Below are 22,716 nucleotides of genomic sequence, written 5' to 3'. Positions count from 1 at the left end.
TTGTCACACTTAATAAAACAGCCAGCCAGAGTCCCTTTAAGAGGTTCTTTAATGGAAAGCTGCTGGGTCTGGCTTTTTTTCAGCTTTTATTTCCTCCTTTTTTTTTCCAGTGTTGCCTAGGCTGTCTCAGCCCCAATATTCCCCCATCACTGACAAACCACACCCTAGTAAGGCATCTCAACAAAGAAAGTCTATAAATGTCGTATGTATTATTACAAGCAAAACCAGAGATTTCTAACACTGATAGCACCTAGATTTAATTTTTCTTTTATGCACTTCTTTTACTTTACCCGTGATGAGGCTCACCATTTGCCCAGTATTGCTCTATTGAGCTCTGAGTCTGCCAGAAGCTATCTGCAGGTAGATATTTACACCCATCCAGAATCCCAGCAATTCCCTGGGCAGACACCTCACGCCAGCTCACTGAGCTAAACATGCTGTTGACACACACACTTTGACAGGTTTGCAGCTCTTCCTCAGCAATGTAAGTACAGAGCGGAACAAAGACTAAGCAAGACTCTCTACATTGAATTGCCATCTTTGAATCGAAAATGGAAAACACTTGCCAGGTATATGAAAGCTATGTTTGAACTGGGAACTGGAGGTTCTTAATTTCTAACCCTGATTCTGCCAAAGATTTGTTATCCAGCCCTAAGCACACCACTGCACCTTGCATTACCCCTCTGCAATACAGGGTCTGTGGAGACCAGCAAGGGAATACTCCTCTATGCCTTGGCCAGGCACAGCCCAGAGGGCTGATCCGAGTTCCTAGGAATTGGGTGCACTGTTTTAAAAACTGCTCTCACTTCTTATCTCACCTGAGGATCAACCAGACCTACACCTTTGCAGTCTACAAGAAAAATTTCCTCTCTTGCATGCTCTTTCCACAGGACTTGTCAGAAATGCGGGTTCTTGAGGCAGCTTTGTCACAGCCAATACACACTGGTGCAGCACCATGAGCATGGGCATGAAAGAGCAGCTCATTTTTTCTCTTTAGCAAAGACAGCAACAGGCATGTGACAGCACCAGGACTTGAGAAAGAAGAAGCAACAGGTCTTATTCATGTTCCCAACACTGCAACCAAAACACAACTGTGGAAGGAAGGTGGGTGGGAACAGCTTACTGGAGAAGGGCCAGGAGCCCAACACCCACCTCCCCTCTGCCAGCTGTGGAAGGAGTTGAAGAGACATGGAAACAAGTCTCAGTCTATTAAGTTTATTGAAGGAAATTAAAGAGACAACTTGATCCCAGTGCACATAAATACTGAAGCAAGGAGAAAATATCTGACAGCGTGGCTGTGGAACGGTGAAAGCAAGCAGGCTCAAGAAAAACAAAATGAAACTCAAAAACTGAGTCTAGAAATAAAGCAGTTTTTAAACCATAATGGTGATCATCTATTAAAAAACTAACCAGGAGAGAGTTTTAAATATACTATCTGCCTTTCTAAAAGACAGGCAAAGCTCAGCCCCATCTCACTGGACTCTGCCATGGCCTATACTATAGCAGGTCAGACTAAATGATCAAAGCTATCTCTTCCTGCCATAAAATAGATGAGATTGGCATTTTTTTCAAGCCCTTCTCTCCAGCTCTGCTCAGGTATTTGCTAGGTTCCCAAAGTCCCAGACTGGGCACAGGCCTGGCTCACACACACCTGCTTCCCACCCTAGAGTATCCCCACCCAGGGTCCCCAGCTGAGACAGGTAGCCAACAGCACTCATTTTTTTTCCTCTCAGACTGGCTTGTTGTCTGATTTACTAACCTATTTTAGTTTGCTGAATTTAATTTTTTTTCCTGGGATGTACAAAGCATTCTAAATTCTCTTTGGCCAGGAATCATAAATGTCACAGAAAAGTAGACGCTAGCTCACCTGGGAAGTTTCTGCTCCTACCAAAACAGGTTTCTCTGCTCAGAGAAAGACTTTCAGATTATCTTCCATACAATGGCCTCCCAAGCTTCTGCCTCACCTAGTTTTCTAGTTATAGGAGACAGGTCTTGGTTGTAAAAAACTTAGTGTCTCCTTAAGACAGATAAGCCTCCCCTTATTTTTGTGGTCCCAGACTGGGGCCTAACTACTTCTCTTTCGTTGGTAAAGTTGTTTGGCATACCAACTCTCATCTGAAATTCTGCAGAGTACTGAATTCACAGTGAGTTATTTGACCTGTCCTGCTGTCACAAAAGTGGGAATGCAGTACTCTATTAGACCGACCAAACAAGCAAAGAAAAGCAGCACAGCAAGCTTCCTCCCAGCACCTGCACTCCCCAGAAAAACATAGCAAGATTCTCCAACAGGACAAGGCTTTGAAGGACATTGGTTTTGAAGTAATGTTACTGTTTCCCGCAAATAATGACCACGGTTCTACAGGGACAAGGTATTAACAGCTAAATGAGTTTTTCTTTAGATGACAATGAGAGTGAGTTATTTGGTTCCAAGGAGACACCCACCAGGGAGTTACCTTGTCTGAGAGCATCAGGTTCCATTCTTTCACACACATGGAATAAACATTTTCCTTGCAAACTACCTATTGCCTGAAGCGATCTCCATTCGGGCTGTGGTTTCATGTGATTGCAAAAGCTAAGTGAGGTTATGCCTGGTCAGAATTTAGCTGGGAGACCTCAAGGTATAAATAGGTGCTGTAAGAAGTGGCAGTTTAATAGGTGATGCTGCTTCCTGAGTCAATACAGAGGTAATGTTGCAAGAGAGAGGTTAAGCTAACAAGGAAAGGCTGGAGGCTGCTGGATGAAATGTAAATCAGGTATCCTGACAACTTGAGGTGTCTGTTGTGAGGAAGATGGTAACCTGGATGTCCTATGAAAACAAGTCGTATCAGCCTAAGCTTCTCTGACAGCCATCAGTGCAAACCACACTCCATTGTATGATGGTCCACTCTAGACAGGCTGCATTCCCACAGAGGAAAGATTGACCATTGCAGTTATCTGTAGAGGTGCTATTGAGGTGCAATGACTGTTTGTAAGTAAATATTTTACTGTGTTTAGAATTCTTAATTTCTTATGAGAACAAAAGTTCTTATTAAAAAATAACCAAAACTTCTCCCAGGACAATTTTTCTATGAAGCAAGGTCCTATTTATTTTCATGTCTGAAATAAATTCTCAAATACAAACAAGTGAATAGAAAATTAAAGTGCTTAACTATTTACAGGGGATGGATGTATGAGACGTCTGGTGTGTCAGAGCTCTACGGGAGACTGAGGTGGTCCTCCCTCTCCGACTGTCCCATGTCCCACTCAGTCACTAGTTCTGAGGACACCTCTGTGAAGAGATGGTCCCAATCCCAGCTGGCATCATCCTGCCAAGAGGAAAAAAGACAAACATGCTGACATGTTACTGGTGTCACCCAAAGTTCTCTGAACAATGCCAGAACAGCAAAGAGAGAAACCAAAAGGCAACTGCCCTGACCAGGGAAGTCTCAGATTCAGCAGGCTAGAACAGTAATACTAGCCAGAATGAAATGTGAATCCCTGCTACAATTTTAAAACATTGACAAAATTATTCATGTTCCAAAACTCCAAAAAGGACATTAATTGTTAATATAATTGTTAATATTAGATACTCCCAGGCAGGGTGTAGAAAGGAGCCCTTCCACTCTTCTGCACTTCTACTGAAGCATGTGCAGTTCAAAGCTGCAGAAATCCTCTGTTGCAAGTCCTGAGCTCAGTTGTATTGAGGTTGTTCTGTCCTGCTTTAAAAACCCCCTGCCCAAACCCCAAATGCTTTCTGCCTTTGTCCCTCTGTACTTTTCTGTAGAACCACCTGTAGCTCATGGTGGCTACCGAAGGACAAAACAAAGCACAGGTATCTCTGACAGTACTAGGCCCTTTACATTTTCCTGACTAGCTCCTTCATACTGAAGGGGGCCAATCATAGCGATGCCATAAACTGACATCAAGAAAGCACTATCTATTTTAAAAATATCTGCTGGGGAAATCAAACCTCCAACAGCTTGGACCAGCTCCTCCTCACATCTCTTCTCCACCCCACTGACATGGCTTCCTTTCCTAGTACAGTCTGAGACACACAAGAAGTTTTTACCTTGGTGTTTCCACAAAACAAAGACTCACCTCTCGTAGTTCATGCTCTGGAGCCAAAACTTTGGTGAGGAGCTTCAGGTCTACCTCCCCATCCTATGAACATAGAGAGTCACAATCTTACAGACACTGAGAAAACGGACATGATTATTTCACCAGATACATTTGTTAGATGTCACCACATTTGTCTCATAAGGGTCACTTTGTTCAGGACAACTCCAAGAACCTCACCTGAGCAACAGATACCATATCCACATTATTTACAGGCACAAACAAGTACAAAAGCCATGCTGCAGAGAGGAACAGACTTACACGGAGACTGCAAGTTCTTTGGATGATTAGTCTGTGTATTTTGTGCAGCTGAGTATCACTGTGGAGGATGACATGAGCCCGGAAGGAGAGGGACTCACATTGGCCAGCCCATAGCAACATCCACTTACCAGAGTCTGGAAGGCAGCATATTTCATTAGATCTTTGTCCAGGTCATGGTAGGTCAGCACACGGTTCACCTGCACACTGCAGCCAGAAAGGGTCAGAGAACAAGCCTGTGTCAGTGTGGAGGCGCATGTGAGGAGAAGGGTGGCATGAACAGTAGTCTGGTGCCTTGAGTGTCCACATCCCCCATGCAGACCCTTGGGATGGATGTACCCAGACAGAAGCACAGTTCAGTCAGCAAATGAACAGTCATTGACAAATCTATGTACCAGGTTGTGCACATGCATAAAAATAGGATGTGGAACAACCATGGACTCCCTCAGAGAAACCAGCATGCCAAAAGAAGATCTGTAGACTAGCTGCAAGGGCTAGAAAGAAAAGAAGACCGTAGTGAGCATTCAAACAGCCCCAGTGCCTTAGCAAAGGAGCCTCTGAGAGCAACACCATACAAGCTACAGAATAGTAGAGATTTTGGGATTTTCAAGTCTGAGCTGTAACAGAACTATCAAATATGACTTTTTAAAATGTAGCCTTCCAAGAAAAACATGGTGTAGTGGGGTGATAACACTGTTGTACCACACTCGCTTTCACAGGTGATGCAACACTATAGAAAAGACCTCTATTAATTGCATTTGCTTGTGTTTGTCCATGAAAATCACTTGTCTTTTCTACTGCAGGAAAACTATGAATACAGATCGCGTGATTAAAAAAAAAAAGGACAAAAAGAAATGAACTCCAGTGAGAGACACAGTAATTTTAAATTTACTACTATAAAGTGTCAATTATTTTTGTTAACAGCTGTATTTTGTTAACAGTAACTACTCCACACTTGTGAGAGAGGCATCTGGGCCAGGAGTAAGATATCCCACCCTTCCAAATAAGGGTCAGTCTGTGACCTTGGCAATAGGCCCAATAGAGGAGAGAAGACTTTCCTGGTATGTTTAAGACAAAACCCCAAAAACTTTCATTTCTTAAAACCTTCTGGTCTCCCTTGAGCTGACTCCAAGGCTACTGTGATAGCACCTTCAAACAACAGGATGGTACTTTGCAAATTAACTACGTACTTGAGTAAGAAGGATATGCTATGGAGGGCAAAGCAGCCTATGACCATCATAATCAAAGTGTGTGTGATAATGCATGTGTATTGGAGACGTTTGAGTTATGCAGGCAACCTTAAATCAAGAAATTCCCTACTTCTGAGAGTTTAATTTTGCAACATCAAATACATTATTCTAATGTAGGTTTTTTACATAGAGAGAATATGCAGTAATTGCTTTCTCCATGTAATAGGAAACAAGCAGTTTGCACTGTTCCGTTTGGACCCCTACTGTCCAAAACACAGCATCAAATCCTGCTGCATGGCACTGCTGCTGACATCCAAAGAGCATGAGTAAGATGGGTTTAATTTCACTAGCCAGTTTGCACTGCTGATGAGAGCCTCGAGGGCACCTGGCAGTGCTCTTACCTGGGGGGAGCTGCCACTTGCATGGCCAGATCTTCCTCCTGGACATCCTCCAAGTCAGGGATTATGGGAATGTCTGCAACAAGAGAAAGCAGCAGCAGTAAGTGGGGAGTGTTGTGCTCTCCTCTCACTGAAGACAAAGGTTCTCTTGCTTCACAGATACAAAGCTCCCTGCTTCTTATTAGAGGAAAACACAAAAGGGTTATTTAGAAATAATTTAAAATACATTGTTTAACATTAAAACAAGGCAATAAAACTTTGAAGTCTGGGGTCACAAGAAATCTTGCAAGAGGAGCAGATTAATCCAGGTAGGGCTCTATAGGCCATGGACTATGCATCTGAACACAACCCTGAAGCGAGAGAAGCCAGATGTACTAAACCTTGCTGCCTACATTGCCATCATCAACTGGTAAGAATTTGCTTGTTATGTGTTATCATTTATTCAGACACCAGTCACCTAGACTCTGTTAAAAATGAAACGTGGGGCAGAAACTGAGAGAATACATATAAAACTACATATTGAAGAAGCTGCTGTTGGGGTCTCAGGCTGTGCAGAGGCCTGTGACCTTCCTCAGGAAGGAAGTGCTGGTGGTCTAGCAGATACAAACACTTGGGAACACATCTAGTTGTATTGTCACAAACCTTTTCCTGATTTCCAGTGTCATCCTGGAATGGCTGAAGGTCACTGGGTATTCCCAGCACAACGACTATGCCTACTCCAACTAAAAAGGATGCTAGAAACAAAAGAATTTAGAACAGAAGGAAGAACTGAGTGTACTTTGCATCCTGCTAAAGAAGCAAGGCTCTGAAAGTATTGCACAGTTTGTCATTTGACAAAGCACTGCAAAAAGTTAGTGCAAAAAAAGGAGAAAGAGAAGGCAAAGTAACTGGAGGCACAAAGCAAGAACAGAGTACAGCAATACAGAGCTCCTTTAAAGACTCAAGACCACCAAGGCTCTCCAGAGACCCCAAGCCCTCAGACCATGGAGAAGCTGGTTTGGCTTAGGGCAAAGGTTTCGCTTGCCCAGTGTGCAGGCAAAGTTGGCCCCTTCAGCACTGGAATGAGCAGTCTGCTCCCAGCTCTGCCAGCAGTGCAGCAACGCTACTCCTGGATGGCAGCAGGCAGCTGAGCCTGGCTTTGCCCCGTTTTGCAGCCCAGGCTGAGATGAATATTCAGAAGCTGGAGAGACATTCCCACCTATGGTGCCGAGGGCTCTGGGCGGGGCCTTCCCGAGAAGCCCCTTGTCCAGCCACCTGTCAGAGCTGCGCAGGTTCTCAGCTGCCCTCCCCTGCTGCACGTCCGCCGGTGCCCCCGCTCGCTGGCCAGGAGATGGCCCTGGCCCAGCTGCAGCAGGGCACGGGTCAGCCGGGCCCTGGCGCGGTGGCCGTCCGGAGCTGGCCACACAGTGGGATTTCTCGCTAATTGGTTGCCTGGCGGAAGGCTGAGCGGGACAGGGGCTGTCACGAGCGCCTGGCCACGGCAAAAGGAGTGACAGCTTGGCCGGCCTCAGCAGAGCTGTGCTTTCTAGCTCCCCAGCCGCCCAAGGAGCAGGTGCCTGCGAAGAGGCTTTCCAACTGCAGCAAACTTCCCAAAGACTTTTAAAAGGGAAGCTGCAGCAACAGCCCCTAGGCTGCCCCTAAGACAGAGGAGGCACATGTCTCACCTGTGCATCGCTGGGAATTTGGGGCAGATCTCCCCACCTCTGCTTGTGAGGACAATAGCTGGTAGAAGCTGCTATCCTGCTGGCTTTTCCCTGCAGAGGCTCCCAGCTCTTGGTAAAACTTGTAGCAAAATTTAGGGGACAAAAGCAAAGGGGACAGACAGAGCAACGTGTAAGCAGCTGGTAAAGTCTGCTCAAGGATAATGTGTGAGAAAATCCCTGTATATAAGCAACACGGACCAAGGAGGGAACCAACTGGTGAGACTGGTCCAAAGTGGGGAATGAAGCCCTGTGCAGAGGTGCCCCATGAAGTCCAGCAAAATGACCATGGAAATGAGAACCATTTAACCTCTCCTGAATTAATGTATCCTTTTTAGGATGAGACTATGAACGTTTCTCAGCAAACACAAGTTAATTAAAAACTACGTGGGAGCAGAGCTGTCTTCACCCACGGAGCAGGAGAAGGTCAGATCCTTATCCATCTTTGACAGCAGAAATGTAAAAGGTGTATGCAGAAAACTGAATTTCTTCACTCAGTGCTCATTTTGGCAGCTATTTCAGGAGTCTCCTCTTCCCAGTTCTCTTTTGTTTTTGTTGATCTATTTTTACACTAGAAAAAGTTGTAAACTTTGAGCCCTGATCAGTGATGTCCCTTCCATTTTGCAGGTTCACAAAGACTCCTGGGTTCTTCAGTGCTGATTTTATCTCATTGCCATTGAATTCCATGGAGAGATTTCTAAACCCCTTGCAGAGCATGACCTCCACTCTGTATTAGCAAAATTCAGGCGATCACTTGGAAATTCTTTCCAAAAGAAATTCAAGGCTCCAATATTTTATAGACACTTTGAAAATATTTCAGACAGAAGAGCTGGAAAAGCTCTGGGGGCTCCTGCTAGCCCCTCCAACAAAGGCCAGTGCATGCTTGTTCTTACTGCAAAGTGTGGATGCCTTGCCCATTTCTAGGCAGAGGCAATGCCCTTTAGGACTGTGAGACTGACAGGAAACAGTACAGAAATATCACAAATTTTAAGAAACTATCAGGTCCTTAGGCTAACTGCTATCAGGGGCAAATAATTCCTGAAATATTTGGGTCTTTATTTCACTTGTTACTCATAATTACCTCTTCCCTCTGCCAAGTCCCATGGTGCCACTTTTGCACAATCCCTCTCCCTTCTCTCTCTGTACAGTTTGTACAGTTTGTACACAGTTTGTACAAAGTGTCTCAGTTCTGACTTATCACCAAGGGCTCAACCTTACCCCCTCATTCTCCAGCCAAATAATTGTTTTGTTGCTCTTCTTGAGACTCACATCTTTTTTTCCTATAAGCTCTGGTAACATAGCTAAGCTGCAGCACAGTGTCTGCTGCAGAGAGAAGAGCACAACACGGGCTATTGTGCTGCAGGAGAGTGGGCATATGCTCTACTTTTAATATTCCCACTAGTTGCAGGGAGGCTCTACATGTAACATTAGTAGATGCAGAAATGTTCACAGGAATAATGTGTGTGAATGTCCTCCCAATCTCACATTGCATCTTTTCCCAACAACAAAGTTGCATGACAAACCCCCCACCCTGTGTGCTTTGCTCTGTTACCCACATTTTGCCTCTCCTGTTCATAGTGTGGGGGCTTCAGATCATTTTCCATAAACCTGTGTTTTTGGTGCAGAACCTTGACACATACTTTACTGGCCAGGCTCTCATGCCCATGTAGAAAAACCTCAGAAATGACTGCACAAAAGAACACACCTTCACAGATACCAAGTCACTGTAATGTAGTGAACAATGAAGTGAACAAACGACCTGTGCAAAGATGAGTGGGCACCAAATGCTAGATGACAAATGCAAACTCCCCTCCACCTCCCAGATTATTATGAACAAGTGAACAAACAATAAAACCAAAATGAGTGTACTCGTATGGAAATTATGGTAGGGCAGGAGACACCAGCACCAAATGTTGCTTAACTGGGGAGTTAAGTCACTGCACAAAACTGATTGTCCCAGAACATTTAAGCCCCAGCATATAATTAAGAATAATATTTTATTTCAATAGCTGAACTTAGCTAGGTCTTACACAAAAAGAGCTTCGTGACTAAGTTATGGCAAGGCACCAATGACATAAGACAGAAGGGTGTGAATGGGAGGAGGAGAAGATGAAGGAGAAAGAGTGAAGGCAACCCATGCTACATGCAGACAGTCAAACAATAAGAAAGGAACAGCAGCTTTTCAAGTCATACAGAAAGGAGGGCTTTATGTGCTCATATTAAAGTACATCTACTAACCATCACCTTTTTGACTTCTTAGCAAGTAACTTACTGACAGGCAAAGAAGACAACCACAGAAAACAATGAGCAGGAGGTGGAAGAACCTGTACCAATCTAATACCCAGCTGCTCCTGAAAGTTGGTAAATTGCACCTCCCCTACCAAGCAGAGCTGATTTTTGGTTTAGTAGCAATACCTGCAGTCTGGGTCTCTTAAAATCCTGTAAACTCACAGTAAGATCTGATCCTTGCCCCAAAGAACTAAGCTGTCTGCTAGATACAAGATGGCACATAAAAAGGGACAGACAGAATCTCTTCCAGGGATAGACAATAAATTACTGGCAAAGCTGGATCTAGAAACCACGTTCCAGTTCAGGCCTGCAGTTAGTTGGAGTGTGGTTGCTGCTTACTCCCTAAGCTGCTTTAAGAGTACCCTGAGCCCACATCCTGGCACCCATAAACAAAGAAGACTCCATCTCACATAGTCTGATCCACTTTCCCCAACTAGCTCAGTATTTCAAAGGCCAGTTCAGAATGGACACTCTTGTGGGGACTGTGCTGCCCTCCCTGTGCACACACCACCATATCCAGAGAACACAAAGAGGGTAGTGGCTTCTGGAGCTGACAGTCTCTTACCACCAAACAGGTATAAAAATGAAACTAATTTTATGTTGCTTGCTCATAAAATGTAAAACTGAAATAATTACAATATCTCTGCTGCTGCAAAACTTTGTTTTACTGAATGCTGTTACCTTCTGCATCACGTTTGGGGAATTTTAAACAGGCAAATGGAAGGTCTGATTGAAGATGAAGTTAAGTGAAAGAAATTGGTCTCATTTAGCACATGACAGGATTCATCTGTGTTCCCAAGTCCACTGAGGTAGCATCATGGGCGTTTCATATTCATGAGCTGCTGCGACACTGTGTCCCCTCATTTACAAAGCACCGTGTTCAGCAAATTCTGTCCCTGTGGACACACTGTGCATTTCATGGTCTTGTCAGAGAGACATCAAACACTTCAGTAACCAAATACCAGAAAATGGCTTTAATTAGCACATCTCAATGCAATAAATAATTTTTCTCTCTAAGTGGAAAAATGGAGAATTAAAAAAAAAGAAGAAAAAAAAAGAAAATAAAAAAGTGGAAAGCAACAGGCAAAAAAAAATCTTCAAAAAACCATAAAGAACAAGGGACACAGACAGCTTCTGCTGAGCACACAAACAAGCTTGAAGCCTCTTGGAAGCTTTCTCAGGAGAGCAGCAGGCAAATGGAGACAATAAAGAACGCTTCTTTGGATGCTTGGACATTAATTTCATAGGGATGTCTTTCCCTGACTGAAATTGCCCTACTAGTAGGCCAACATGGAGCAGCGTACCTGCCTGATCAGCCAGCAGGGAGATGAAAGCAGCAGAGTGAAAAGCAGGCAGTACTACAGCTACCAGGGCACTGTCTCAACAGCTGAGATAAGCAGAAGATAAGCTGAGTGTCCCATGTCCCAAAGCACCCTTCTGAGAAGAGAATAGTAACAGCACAACCTGGCCAAGCTGATGGGAAAAGTCACCCTGTGAGCGAGTGCCAGAGGAATCACAGGATCTAGGGAAGGTCATACAGCAGATTCAGTACTGACCCTACAGCTTTGCCTTAAAAGGTTATGCATTTGCCTTGCATAATATTGCATCTCAGCTAGACGGATGACTGGCTGGAGGGTCAGGTGGTCTGGGAGACATTCTACTTGCTTCAATAGTGTCGTGCTTTCACAGACTACTTGGTGTGGCATGGCTTCTTCTGCACCTGACAGCTTGCAGGGGACAGGCATCAGGCATGTCTGCTGCTTCCCAAGGCTGCTGCTGACACAAAGGCTCTGCCCAGTTTCAGTCATTCGAAGTGGGAGAAGAGGCACAGAACAGCCCTGTCAGATGAGTCACTGGGCTCAGTGCAGGGCTTCACAAGCAGTAGTGCATGGCTTGTACTTATGCAAGAAGTAGGAGCAGACACTGATGGCTTTTAAGGTGAGGAATCTCTTAATGCATAGGTTTGTTCATCATCAGCAGAAGACGGGAGAGACTGGAGGCCACGCCCAAGACCTGGAGTCCACCATGCTCCTGAGGTTATCAGCATTTAGAGTGGTAACACAGCTCCTAGTCTTACCAACAGCCCCCTGACAGAGTGCTATGCCTGCCCTCCTTTCCAGTAACATGTGTCTTCCTCTTGTCTTCCTCTTTTTAAAGACTGTTCCCTGTTCCTTTGCAGTATTCCCCTGCTAAAACATACTCAGAAGGTAGTGGGGCAGCAGATGAGAAGGCATGAGGTGTCCTTCTCATGTCCTCTCAGGAGAGGGTGTGGTGAACTCAGAAACACAAAACCCTCTTCAACAACGCTGGAGATGAGGGACTTTGCATTAGAGCATTACTGGGGCAGGGAAAGCAGCTTCTCAGGATGCTCCTGTGGAAGTATGTTCAGGAGCAGGCGTGCCTGATTCTATTTCATCCTCTTCATGTTATGCTGGAAAAACAAGACAAACTACATTTCTTTTATGCTAAATCCTTAGGTTTTTTATTTTTTCTTATATATATTTATTAAAAAATGCCTCTTTGATCGGCAGCACCCATGACACTTCCACATCCAGCGACTCCTCAGAAGCCTCCCTCCCTCCACACAAGGCCACCACTGCTGACAGCCAGCTGGGTTTGATCAGAGCCACTCAGAATCGGATTTTCATAAGACAGATGAGGAATCTTACTGCTGCTCTCTCTCATATGAGATGAGAAACTGAGGAGGAGGGGGGACGGGTCCTGAGGGAACGACACTACAATCAAGGGCTACGCGGTTCTCTCTCTGTCCCTCCACTGCTGCAATTTTCAAAGGAGTTTGCCTCAGGCAGTTTTAAATGATGGTGTCTCAATTCTGTAATCATCTTTCAAGAGCTTTTTCTTAAAGGGTATTTTAGGTAAACCTAGTCCGTCAACTACATTTATGGACTCAGCAATCACAGACCCAATATGACTGTGTATCAACCATATCGCAGAATTTAGCAGCAGCAGATGTTTCCCCACAGTGTCATTTTCAGTCCCCAACAAGCTGTATGTGCTTCCTTATAATTAAGGAGCCCACTGTCCCTCGGCCAGTGGTCTGCTGCTTCAAACAGAACTTCAGACAATCTCTTGGGACATACTCTCTTCTCTCCCCTGCCCACTGTGGCTCTCAAGAGAGAGCTTTCCTCCAGCACCAGAGGCTCTAGATCACAATGCCAGCGTTACTGGAGGAGTTCAAACTGGCCTGGACCAACAGTTCAGTGGAAACCATCAGGCTGGGCTGAGTCTGCCCTTCAGTGACCTTGCACAGAGACTCAGGGTAGTGCATTGGGGGAGCAGCAAAGGGGAGGACTGTGGTGTGCTGACAGAGCCACACACAAAGTCACAATGGAGAATCCCAGACACCCAACAACCACTGACACTCTCTACCCCAAAACCTTCTATTCAGCCCATTCATACCACTTCCAAAACACTGTGTCTTTCACTCTGTCTCCATTTCACTAATGCTCAGAACTTTTCATCCATTTAGCTCTCCCCAGATCACTCCAACACTGCCTTCTGAGCCTATGAAGTACCCACTGGCCATATCCCTGACTGTTCCTGCAAATTCTGCCCTCCCATTACCCGCATTCTGCCCCTCTTACCCACTGCAGCTATCCTTGCAGCTCATGGCCTCTGGAATCCACCAGCACTTGGAGTGCTCTGTAAAAATGGCAGCTTACCAGGGAAGCAACTGGCAAAATTGAGCAGGAATGATAGAGCAAACAATAACCCTCACTGTGCTCTATTCTCAGCTCTGTTTGGAGCAATACCATCACTGGTGCGTATTCGCATGCAGCTCAAGAGGTGTTGGATATTTTATGGCTGTGAATGACAGACCTCCCACCTGACAGATAGGTATCACTGCCCAGAAGGATTGGGGACCATGGCATCTGCCCACTTCCTCCTCTGTTGTTCAGAGTCTGGTCTCTCATCCTGCTCAAATGCAAAGGAGCTGCTGGCACATGCCAGAAGGGTAAGAAGTCCTACTAGATGTTTGACATTGCATAGAGAGGTCTAATCATCCACTCTGCTTCCTTGAGAAGGCTTCCCAGCAGGCAGAAAGGGGTTTTGCCTTGAGGGCACAGATCTAGTAACTGTCTCCTGGCAGCTTTCCTCACCTGCAGGTCAGGTTTGGGTTGTCTGTGTAGCACAGTCAGGCTTTCATTTCAATCAGCTGTCTCATTCACACACACTATCTGCTTTAAAATAACAAGCTGTTGTTCCTGCAGACAGAAAATCACACATCACATCCCAGTCTTCCAAGAAAAGCCCTAGGAGCTATGCATCCCAAGGGTAACAGAGAGAAAGCAGAAAGGGACTTCTGATGACGGGGCAATAGTCTATGTGGGAATAGCTGGGAGAGGGATTACAACCTTAGCTAATAAGTTCCCATAAAGTGCTGAGGAGAAAAATCCAAGGGCAAAGTAGTGAGGAGAAAGACATCGGGGGAATGCAATGCAGCAGTGCAGAACTGGTGGACAAGAAAGTAACAACAAAGAAACTTCTAGCCAAAGGACAAATCAGATTGCTGAGGTGGGGGAGGAATGTTAGCATTTCTCATACCGACAGGAAACAGCCCTATCTAGCTCTGTGCCAGAGACATACAAGCAGAGCAAAGCCCTCTGTGCCCTGCTGGAGAAAGGAGCAAAGGGAAGGGAAAGCCCATCAACTTCAGCTTGGTTGTCCCATCTTCCCTTCCACCTCATGACAAAGGATAGTCTGCACGTGGCAGAAGCTCCTGGCTGCTACAGAAAAGGAAGCAGTGCTCTGCAGATAGCACCTTTTAAATTCCACTGAGAATCTCACATCTCCTATCTCAAGCAGTTTCCCTGCCATACAGAGCTCAGTCCCTGCTGCTCATTTTCCCCATTGACATGGACAGAAAATTGAGCAATTACCCTTAAACTCCTCTCTCTCAGATTGCACAAATTGCTACATACAAAGCATTAAGCCCCCAATTGCCCCTGGCCAAAAGTGACTTAACTAGGCCTGTCCTTTAGGAATTAAGCACTTTTGTGTTGCTTGTGAAGGTTTATTATTCCTCAAGTGTGATGCTTTAAATCCTGCAAAAGCAGGTTTCTCACCATGCAGAGGACCTGGTCCCCCATGCCAAGGTCCAGTGGGCACATACCCACTAACAAAGGTGTTATCCATTTGCTGTGCCCAAGTACTCACGAGTACCAGCATGTGTTCAGGAGGGTGGGGACTAAGATCACAGTGGGTGCTGTAGGCATCAACCAGATGCTCCAGAGCTACTTTTGAAGAGACACTGCACTTTTTCAAAACTGTCTTCCCAGCTTGGAGTTTTACAGGGGCAAATGGTGCTTTTAGCCAAACACAAGTCTTTGCTTTCCTATAACTCAATACTGGCAACCTCTTAAAGGGGCTGTCTTGTCCTGGACTCCAGAGAAATATGAAATGGAGAAAATGAATTCTGAGCATGATCTGAGCCAAAGTTCTTCACTGCTGGCATCTCAAGGATATTATAGTGTGCAGTATGGATGACTTCCACCTTCTGGGTTTCCCTGTGCAACTGTAACAAAGTACTGAAACTGCAGACCATTCCATGCATGTCCCTGTCTGGTCCACCCACTTACCATCTCCCATACCGTTTCAGTCGTTTCACACAGCCTAAGAAGTTTCTGTCCTTCTCTCCCAAATTCCCACAGAGATAAGGAATCAGATGCTATTTCATACACAGGCCAGGAGCAGTGAAAGATTTCCACTTTTATTTCTGAAGCTACAAGGCATATCAAGCCCAAAAGCCTCCACTTGGCTGTACAAACTTCCCTCTATTCTCCACATGCTGAACTGGGTTCTCTACAGGCCCTATACTTTTTTAACACATTCTCAAATGGACTCCAAACTCGGAGTCTCTGGGTGTAAGTAATGTATAAAAGATCACAACTGAGCACATTCCAAATTCACAGGAACACCTTTTTAAGGGCATATAGTTTTGTCCTTCATTCTTCTAATGAAAAGGTTGGATGGGGGACGAACAATGTTAATGGAATGGTACAGCTCAGCTTTCTAATAGGTTAAAGGAAGGCGATCCAAATGTATTGGTTGACAGCAGCAATCGTTATGCAACCGCGCCTGTTCATATTAAGGTGTACAAGCTAACACATTATGCAGCACAAAATAACCGTGACCCATCCTTGGGGATCCATACACCAATGTCTTGATTTTTGTATGTTTAGAATCTGAGCTATACGGTTACAGTTAAGGACACAAACTCAAGTGCAGTTCTATGCAAAGGCGAGGCTGCTACAGCTCAATTTACTGCCCAGCCACAGCCGCTGCATGCTACTCCCTGCCTTCTACACTAGGCACTTACTTGTATCTCTCTGCTTATTCAAAAAAGTAACTTTATTCAAGTTCTGGAGTTTGTTTATATGTCACTTTTCTTCACTGCAATTGCTGAGCCCACATGGAAAACTCCTCTCCCAGAATAGTTTTCTTAATCTCCCTGTCAAAATAGGACCACAACCATGCAATGCACCATCCATTTCGAGATTTTCTATATGCAAATTAGACCCACAACCCAGCATATTTGCACCAGAAACTGCTTGGGTAGGAACCGTATCAGATTTGCAGGATCCTTCTTCTAATGCGTAGATTTAATCCGAAGCCAAACTCCAGTTTACAAACAATCCAAATTCAACTGCTAATCTGTGCCTAGGTTAGGCACAGATAAATAAGTGAAGTGTATTAGGATTCAAAATGTCTTCATACCACGCTCTGTATCAATTCTATGCTATGTTTATTACCCAAGGTCTTGAAGTGCTGAAAGTCACATGCTACAAACAAACATGTGGCAAGCATTTTTATGCCTGGTTAGCAAAGACAGTCATACTCCAAGTACATGACCAAGGTTCAACAAAAAGGACAGCATGTATGCAAACAGTCAGAGCTGTTCAGAACAGACTACCAGCCTCAGTGACATACACTGAAATTTAAGAAGCCCAAGAAACTTCCCACGGGGAAAATTTAGTCTGTTCTGAAGATGCCAATGCTATAAAGGTGCCACTTCTGGCAGTCATATGTTGCAATGCTTTATCAGTCTGGAAGACCCAAATAAGTCTTCATTTAATCTCATTAGCCACACTGATGTCTGATCCTTTGTGACTCCAGATAATTCTTCTGATGCTTGGTGATATTTTACAGGTGCAACTTTTTATACACTGTATAAAATTCTTAGTCCTTGAAAACTGAGGTACCTCATAGAGGCTTTAATGAATTTCTATGCTCCCTACCGTTGTCTAGAGCTTGTCTTGAAATTCACACTGTGGATTTTTCCTGAGATTTCTCTTGACTCATCCAGTCCTAGAAGAGCTGGTAATATACACTGTAAAGAAAACTAGTGCTAAGTCAGGAGTCCAGTAGATTTCATAGCAGCCTGTACACGGATGAGATGGGACACCAGTGCTTATGTTTAGCTTATGATCTATGATCCTGGGTTAGGGCAAGCAGATTTTTTAAATTAAGAATTCAACCATGACAAAGACCCCAGGAGAGTGGTGCTTGTCTTGTTGGGAACAAGGATATTGCCATAAAAGATAACAGATGCTTTAAGCAGAGCATACTATCACCTAAACCAGGGGAGAGCAGGGACTTCTTTCCCCACTCTTAACCTTTTTTTATGCTTTTAGCTCTCATTTTGACCCAGTCCACGATTCTCCATGGAAGTAATTCCAGAGAAAAGTGTGTCCTCAGCACTTTCCTGCTTGCCAAGGGTCCTCTATAATTCTGTGTTCATGAAGAACCAGAGTTAGACTGCAGGTTCATTTCTTCATCCTCCCTCTCCATCTCCTTTACTCTCTCTCTCTCTCTCTCTCATTCATCTGGGGAGACCTAAGCAGCTCCCACATTTGCTTACCCCCAGAGTGGTTCATTTCCTTGCAATTTCTTACAAGATGCCTCTGCTCAGAAGAGCCCCCAGACATGCATGAAGGCACTTCTTGCAGTCAAGTAGGTGATACCTTACCTCCTCCATCATCTGATGCCTCCATGGTCTGCTGTCTGAGACGATGGCTGCAGCAAAGCACAAGAAAGAATTTCAATTTCAAGCCCAGAAAAACATCTTGTTGTGCCCCCTTCCTCCCCATAAGCTTCACAGCCTGTCAAGGAGAGAGTTCCCAAGTATGCTTAGCCTGCAGACTGATCATCCATACCCCTCATTGCTGAGCTCAGCAGAAATCTCATCAAGAGGTACCTAAGACAAACCCCTAGGCTGCAGACAGTAGGGCCTGGGGTGGGTCTGGGAGGAAAGAAGTTGCTTTCTCATTTTCCTTCTTTCTATTTTATGGGAGTGACAGAGCCATCATCTACTCCGTATCCAGGGAACTATAGACTGACCAGCCCTGCCCCATCCCAGGACACATGACATGAATTCCTGAAAGGCTCTGCATCCTTCCCAACTTTCAGATCTTGGTGTGCTGGTCAGATGATCAGATCAGATGTAAAAGTTATGGAAGAAATCTCAGTAACAATGGGAACTTACTCTTCTACTTCTTCTGCATGCTTTCTTCCTGACCTGCAAGACAAGGAAGACTTATATTTAGGAAAGGCTAGAGAAAATTAAGAACTTTACCTTTCCCTATATAATTGTTATTGTGTAAAACAGTTCCTGCACCAGGTCTGATAGAACACATCACACCTTAAAGAGTTCTGAGTGACTATTAAGCCAGTGTATCAAAAAGTCCCTGAGTGCGACAAACTGAAACAAAACCACTTGGTTCCAAAAGACAGCCATGCCCAGATATGGCAAGAACCATATTCCCTGTTTTTTTAGTTTCTCAGATACTTTTTTGTCCCCTTTGCCATCAGCTGCAGGTAAAGCTGACCATACCTGAGCAGAGAGGTTGGCACATTAAGGAACGAAGAAGGTGCTATACCTTGTCTACCTACTCCTGTGAGGTCAACAGGTTCTTCCTCCCCCTGGTTGTGCATAAAGACTGTCTGGTTGCCTTTCAGGTTAGGAGTCCCACCTGAGCTGGCCAAGCTCAGGTCAGACATGCAGTTGCTGCAGAATATCAGGATTGATCTGGCCAAGTTAAAAGGAGTTCATAATAATAACATGGTGGGGAGGCACTGGCAAATGGCAGCTCCCTTGCTCTCCACCCCGGCAACCCCAGAACTAATTCAGTCCCGATTAGGGACGCTTCTTCAATATTCAAAATGTAAAACATGGAGGTTGCTGAACCAGCACTTTGAAAAGTTAATTAAATGCCAGGTTTCTTTTTAGCAGATACTCCATCACTCGCTGATTGCTTTGGCCATTTTGCGGAGTGAAGTTTTATATCTGTGTGTTGGGAATAAATATTCTCCCCTCCCCTGAGGTCAGGGTGCCATGACAAAGAATACATGGGGCTCTCCCTTATCACATGGACTGTCCCAGGACACACCAAGGTGTAAGAAAAGTTGCCCTGCCTTGCACTGCTCTTTTCAAAGCACTTTGTGACATGGCACAGGTGTCTCCTCATCTGCTCTCTGTTCTAGCAAGTTACAGTCTTCATCTAGCTCTCCTGTGAATAATCTATTCTTCTAAGAGCAAGGAGCAGGGCACAGAGGATGTCTAGCTATATGGAGAAGAGGTACAAGGAGAAGGAAGTAATTTGTCTCTACTGCTCTCTCTGGAGCTTGCAGAATGTGAGAAGCTAAAGATTACACTGAATCAGTGATCTGAGCCCAGTAATAAAACTGCTATAATCAGAGTTGCAGCTGTGTGGTGACATCTGCATCTGAGCAGAAATGCAACAGAACTGGGGAGTTTAGGAAAGAGCTCTTCCAGTGAGGATGAACTGTCCAGCTCCATCCTTCTCCCCAGTGGTAGTACAAAACACTTTTTGTGAACCTTCTGATAGTATGGAGAAAGACATAGATGGCTTCAGAGAACCCTCCACCAGTGCTCAGTGGCATTTAGACTCTGAGAAGATAGAGGTAGAAAGATGATGCAAGATTTCTCCTATTTTATTCCTCCTTTATGCTTTCACAGAACTGGTTCCCACATAGCTTTGCCCTCTCCGGCTGAAACATCCCAAATGATGGTGTTGCACAGCCTTGCACAGTGAGATGATTTCCTGGGGGTTCAATTTAACATCTTCTTGGCGTGATCCTGTTACTCCTGATGATTGTCCAACCCCAAGTAACATTCTCTTGCTCAGTACTCACACTCCTTACATCTTTTCTCCTGCCTCCAGGCAGGAATAAAACACTCCACATGTTTATATTTCCCAGGAGAAAAGGTCACTCCTACTATCCCTGTAAGCAAATTCTGTTTCTTCTTCCTAAGCTCCCTGTCATGACTGATACCCAGGTGGCCCACAGGGAAGACAGTCATGTTAGTCCTAGAGGCAGAGACTGCTTTGCTTATGTTCTGAGACTTAAGCTTTCTCAACTTTCCCTTGTTGTTAGGAAAGGATTTATTCAGGACAATAAGCAAATACCTCATTATGAAACAGCTACACTATATATTGGAAAAAATAGTAATTTGTTACCAGCCCCTTTAATCCCAGAGCCCAGGTGTTAGAACTCTCCTGTCAAACAAGACTGTTCCTTCCTCTTTCCAGGGCAAGTTGCAGGCCCATGGTCAGCACCCTCAGGAAAACACCTCAGTCCCTGTGCCACAGATCCCAACGGTGGCACTGGGTGAGGCAAGTCTGTCACACTGACAGTACTGTGGTTTATGCAGAGCATTTATGTATCGACAGCACTGGAGCAGGAGCTAGAAATGACTGCTCTTCTGTTTAGGAGAGACATCTGCTTCCAGTCACCTGTACCAGATATGTTTGTTAATATTTGATTTGGTATAACATTATTTGATGAAACTAGCATTTCAAGCCAGCTGATAAGTCACATGTAGAAACCAATCCCAAAAATATAGTATGAACCTTCTGTAGCACAGTAAGGAATTGTATGTTTTACACTCTCCATGGCCTTAATGATTGAGCAAAGAAGATACCAGGCAACCCACTATTTCCTCTATTTTTTTATAAGGCTTCCTTTCATTTTGTTTGTGCCAAATTACTTTTTTGGCTCTTGTTTCAGATTGAGGAAAAAAAAATCACAAAACATTTTTTGTTTAACTAGTCTTTTGCTTTTTTGGCGAAATCACATTACTTAAATCTACATAACAAAGTTACTCTGAGAGGAAAGACAAGCTTTGTCTTGTGTCCTAAGGTTAAAAACCTTCAAGGCAGCAAGAGAAATCATTAATAGATCTTCAAAAGGTGCCCCACCTTCAGTTCTGTCCATTCCATAAACTTAGCTGAGGGCTAAGCTACACATGGGGACAGTATTCCTGCAGAACCAATCACCTGCTTGTCTCTTTGCCCTCCAAGTACTATGGAAAGCCTCACAGGATTTCTTCATGAAGATATTACATTGCTTTAAGGATTGTGGAGTACCCCTTCCTAAGAATAGTCTCATCTTACCAATGCCAATTGCAACACATTGAGACCAACATTTCCTCCTTCAGGAATAGCAGGTCTGGGTACACAGCACCCTCTTCAATCATCTTGTGAGCTTTCTAGTGGTGAGTGAAAGCACACATGGAACAAACCCGGCTAAACTCAAGCCATACACAGCTTTCCTACTCTTTTCTCATGTTCTCACCAACACGAAGTGCACTGCCCTGCTTTGTCTGCTGCAGCAGCAGGCACAGCCCAGGGAGGGCAGCAACAAGGAGCTACAAAATGAGCAATTGAATATGAACTACAGATACAGTCACTCGAGTAAAGACAAACAAAACAATACAATCCCAGGAGCAGTGCTCAGAAATACATTCAGTCTGCTGTATTATACACCAGCCACTCCCCGTTTTTGTGAGACAGGGATACATCTGTTTTTTTCACTTATGCTCCCAAGTCCATTGCATCTGCAGGGGTAAAGAACACGCACTCAACTCCATTACCTGGACAGTTCCCTTAAAACTCCCTTCCCCTGAGAGGCCATCAGCACTCCCAAACATAACCATAATCCCAGAATATTCCCTCTGGTTTTGGCCAGCTGCTTACCCCTCCCTCTCTATTTCAGAGTGTTGAATAGCTGTGAAACTGGGTGAAAGACCCTGACAGTCCTTGTGTAACCCCATGGTATGTAACTCCTAGTACAGAATACCTGTTTCTCTCCTAGTTCTGCCTTGGGGCAGAGGATATGGATCTGATCTCGTTCTTGAGTGTTGTCTTTGCTCAGTTCTGCCCAGGAGGAATCCTTCGTCCACATTAATGAGAAGGGGTTAAACCTCAAACCCGAGACTTTACTCCCACACACCCCCCTAATGTACAGCTGAGCTGAGTGCAACTTCTGTGCTGAAGGGTGAAAGGCAGTTCCAATGTAGACATCATCTCTGTTAAACTGTTTCTTTCTCATTTAATGGACTACCACGGAGATCTAAATGGAGATAAAGTGGCAGGGCTCAGAGAACAGCCAGGATGCTATCTTTATGCAGCATGACAATGTGCAGTGGTTAATTAGACACCGTTAACCTATTTTAGCAGAGGACATAACTGGTATGAATGGGAAGAAATGTCCTTGAAATCTTTTAATGTCCACAGCTCTTGAGAGCTCCAGACACACTTGCGTCCTGCACCGCGCCACAGCCAGGCTCCAAGGGGTTCACTGTGCAGGATCGGAGGTTCTCATGCGGCCTGGGGAGGTGTGGGGGCAGGCAGCACAGCTAAGGAAAAGGGGAGGAATTACAGCAGCTTGCTAAAATGCATACGGAGGCGGCCGGACGGGAAAGCCCGGTATGGCGCGGCGGAGGAGGAGAGAGGGCTGGGA

General features: G+C 44.8%; 1 protein-coding gene across 1 annotated transcript in view; it reads right to left on the bottom strand.

The window, feature by feature from the left end:
* Positions 1–2,372: 2,372 nt before the first annotated feature.
* Positions 2,373–22,716, bottom strand: part of IFT43 (intraflagellar transport 43) — a 49,721-nt gene continuing 29,377 nt past the window's right edge. Inside the window, exons 5-10 of the mRNA XM_017741655.1 lie at positions 18,437–18,469; positions 17,921–17,967; positions 5,945–6,017; positions 4,485–4,560; positions 4,078–4,140; positions 2,373–3,305 (exon numbers count right to left, since the gene is read on the bottom strand). Of these exons, the coding sequence (XP_017597144.1) occupies positions 3,195–3,305; positions 4,078–4,140; positions 4,485–4,560; positions 5,945–6,017; positions 17,921–17,967; positions 18,437–18,469 (403 nt within the window). The 3' untranslated portion in view covers positions 2,373–3,194. The remainder of the gene's footprint in view (positions 3,306–4,077; positions 4,141–4,484; positions 4,561–5,944; positions 6,018–17,920; positions 17,968–18,436; positions 18,470–22,716) is intronic.

This window comes from Corvus brachyrhynchos, unplaced genomic scaffold, assembly GCF_000691975.1.
Source record: "Corvus brachyrhynchos isolate BGI_N302 unplaced genomic scaffold, ASM69197v1 scaffold115, whole genome shotgun sequence".
Lineage (NCBI taxonomy): Eukaryota > Metazoa > Chordata > Aves > Passeriformes > Corvidae > Corvus > Corvus brachyrhynchos.
This window is presented reverse-complemented; position numbering and strand designations above follow the sequence as displayed.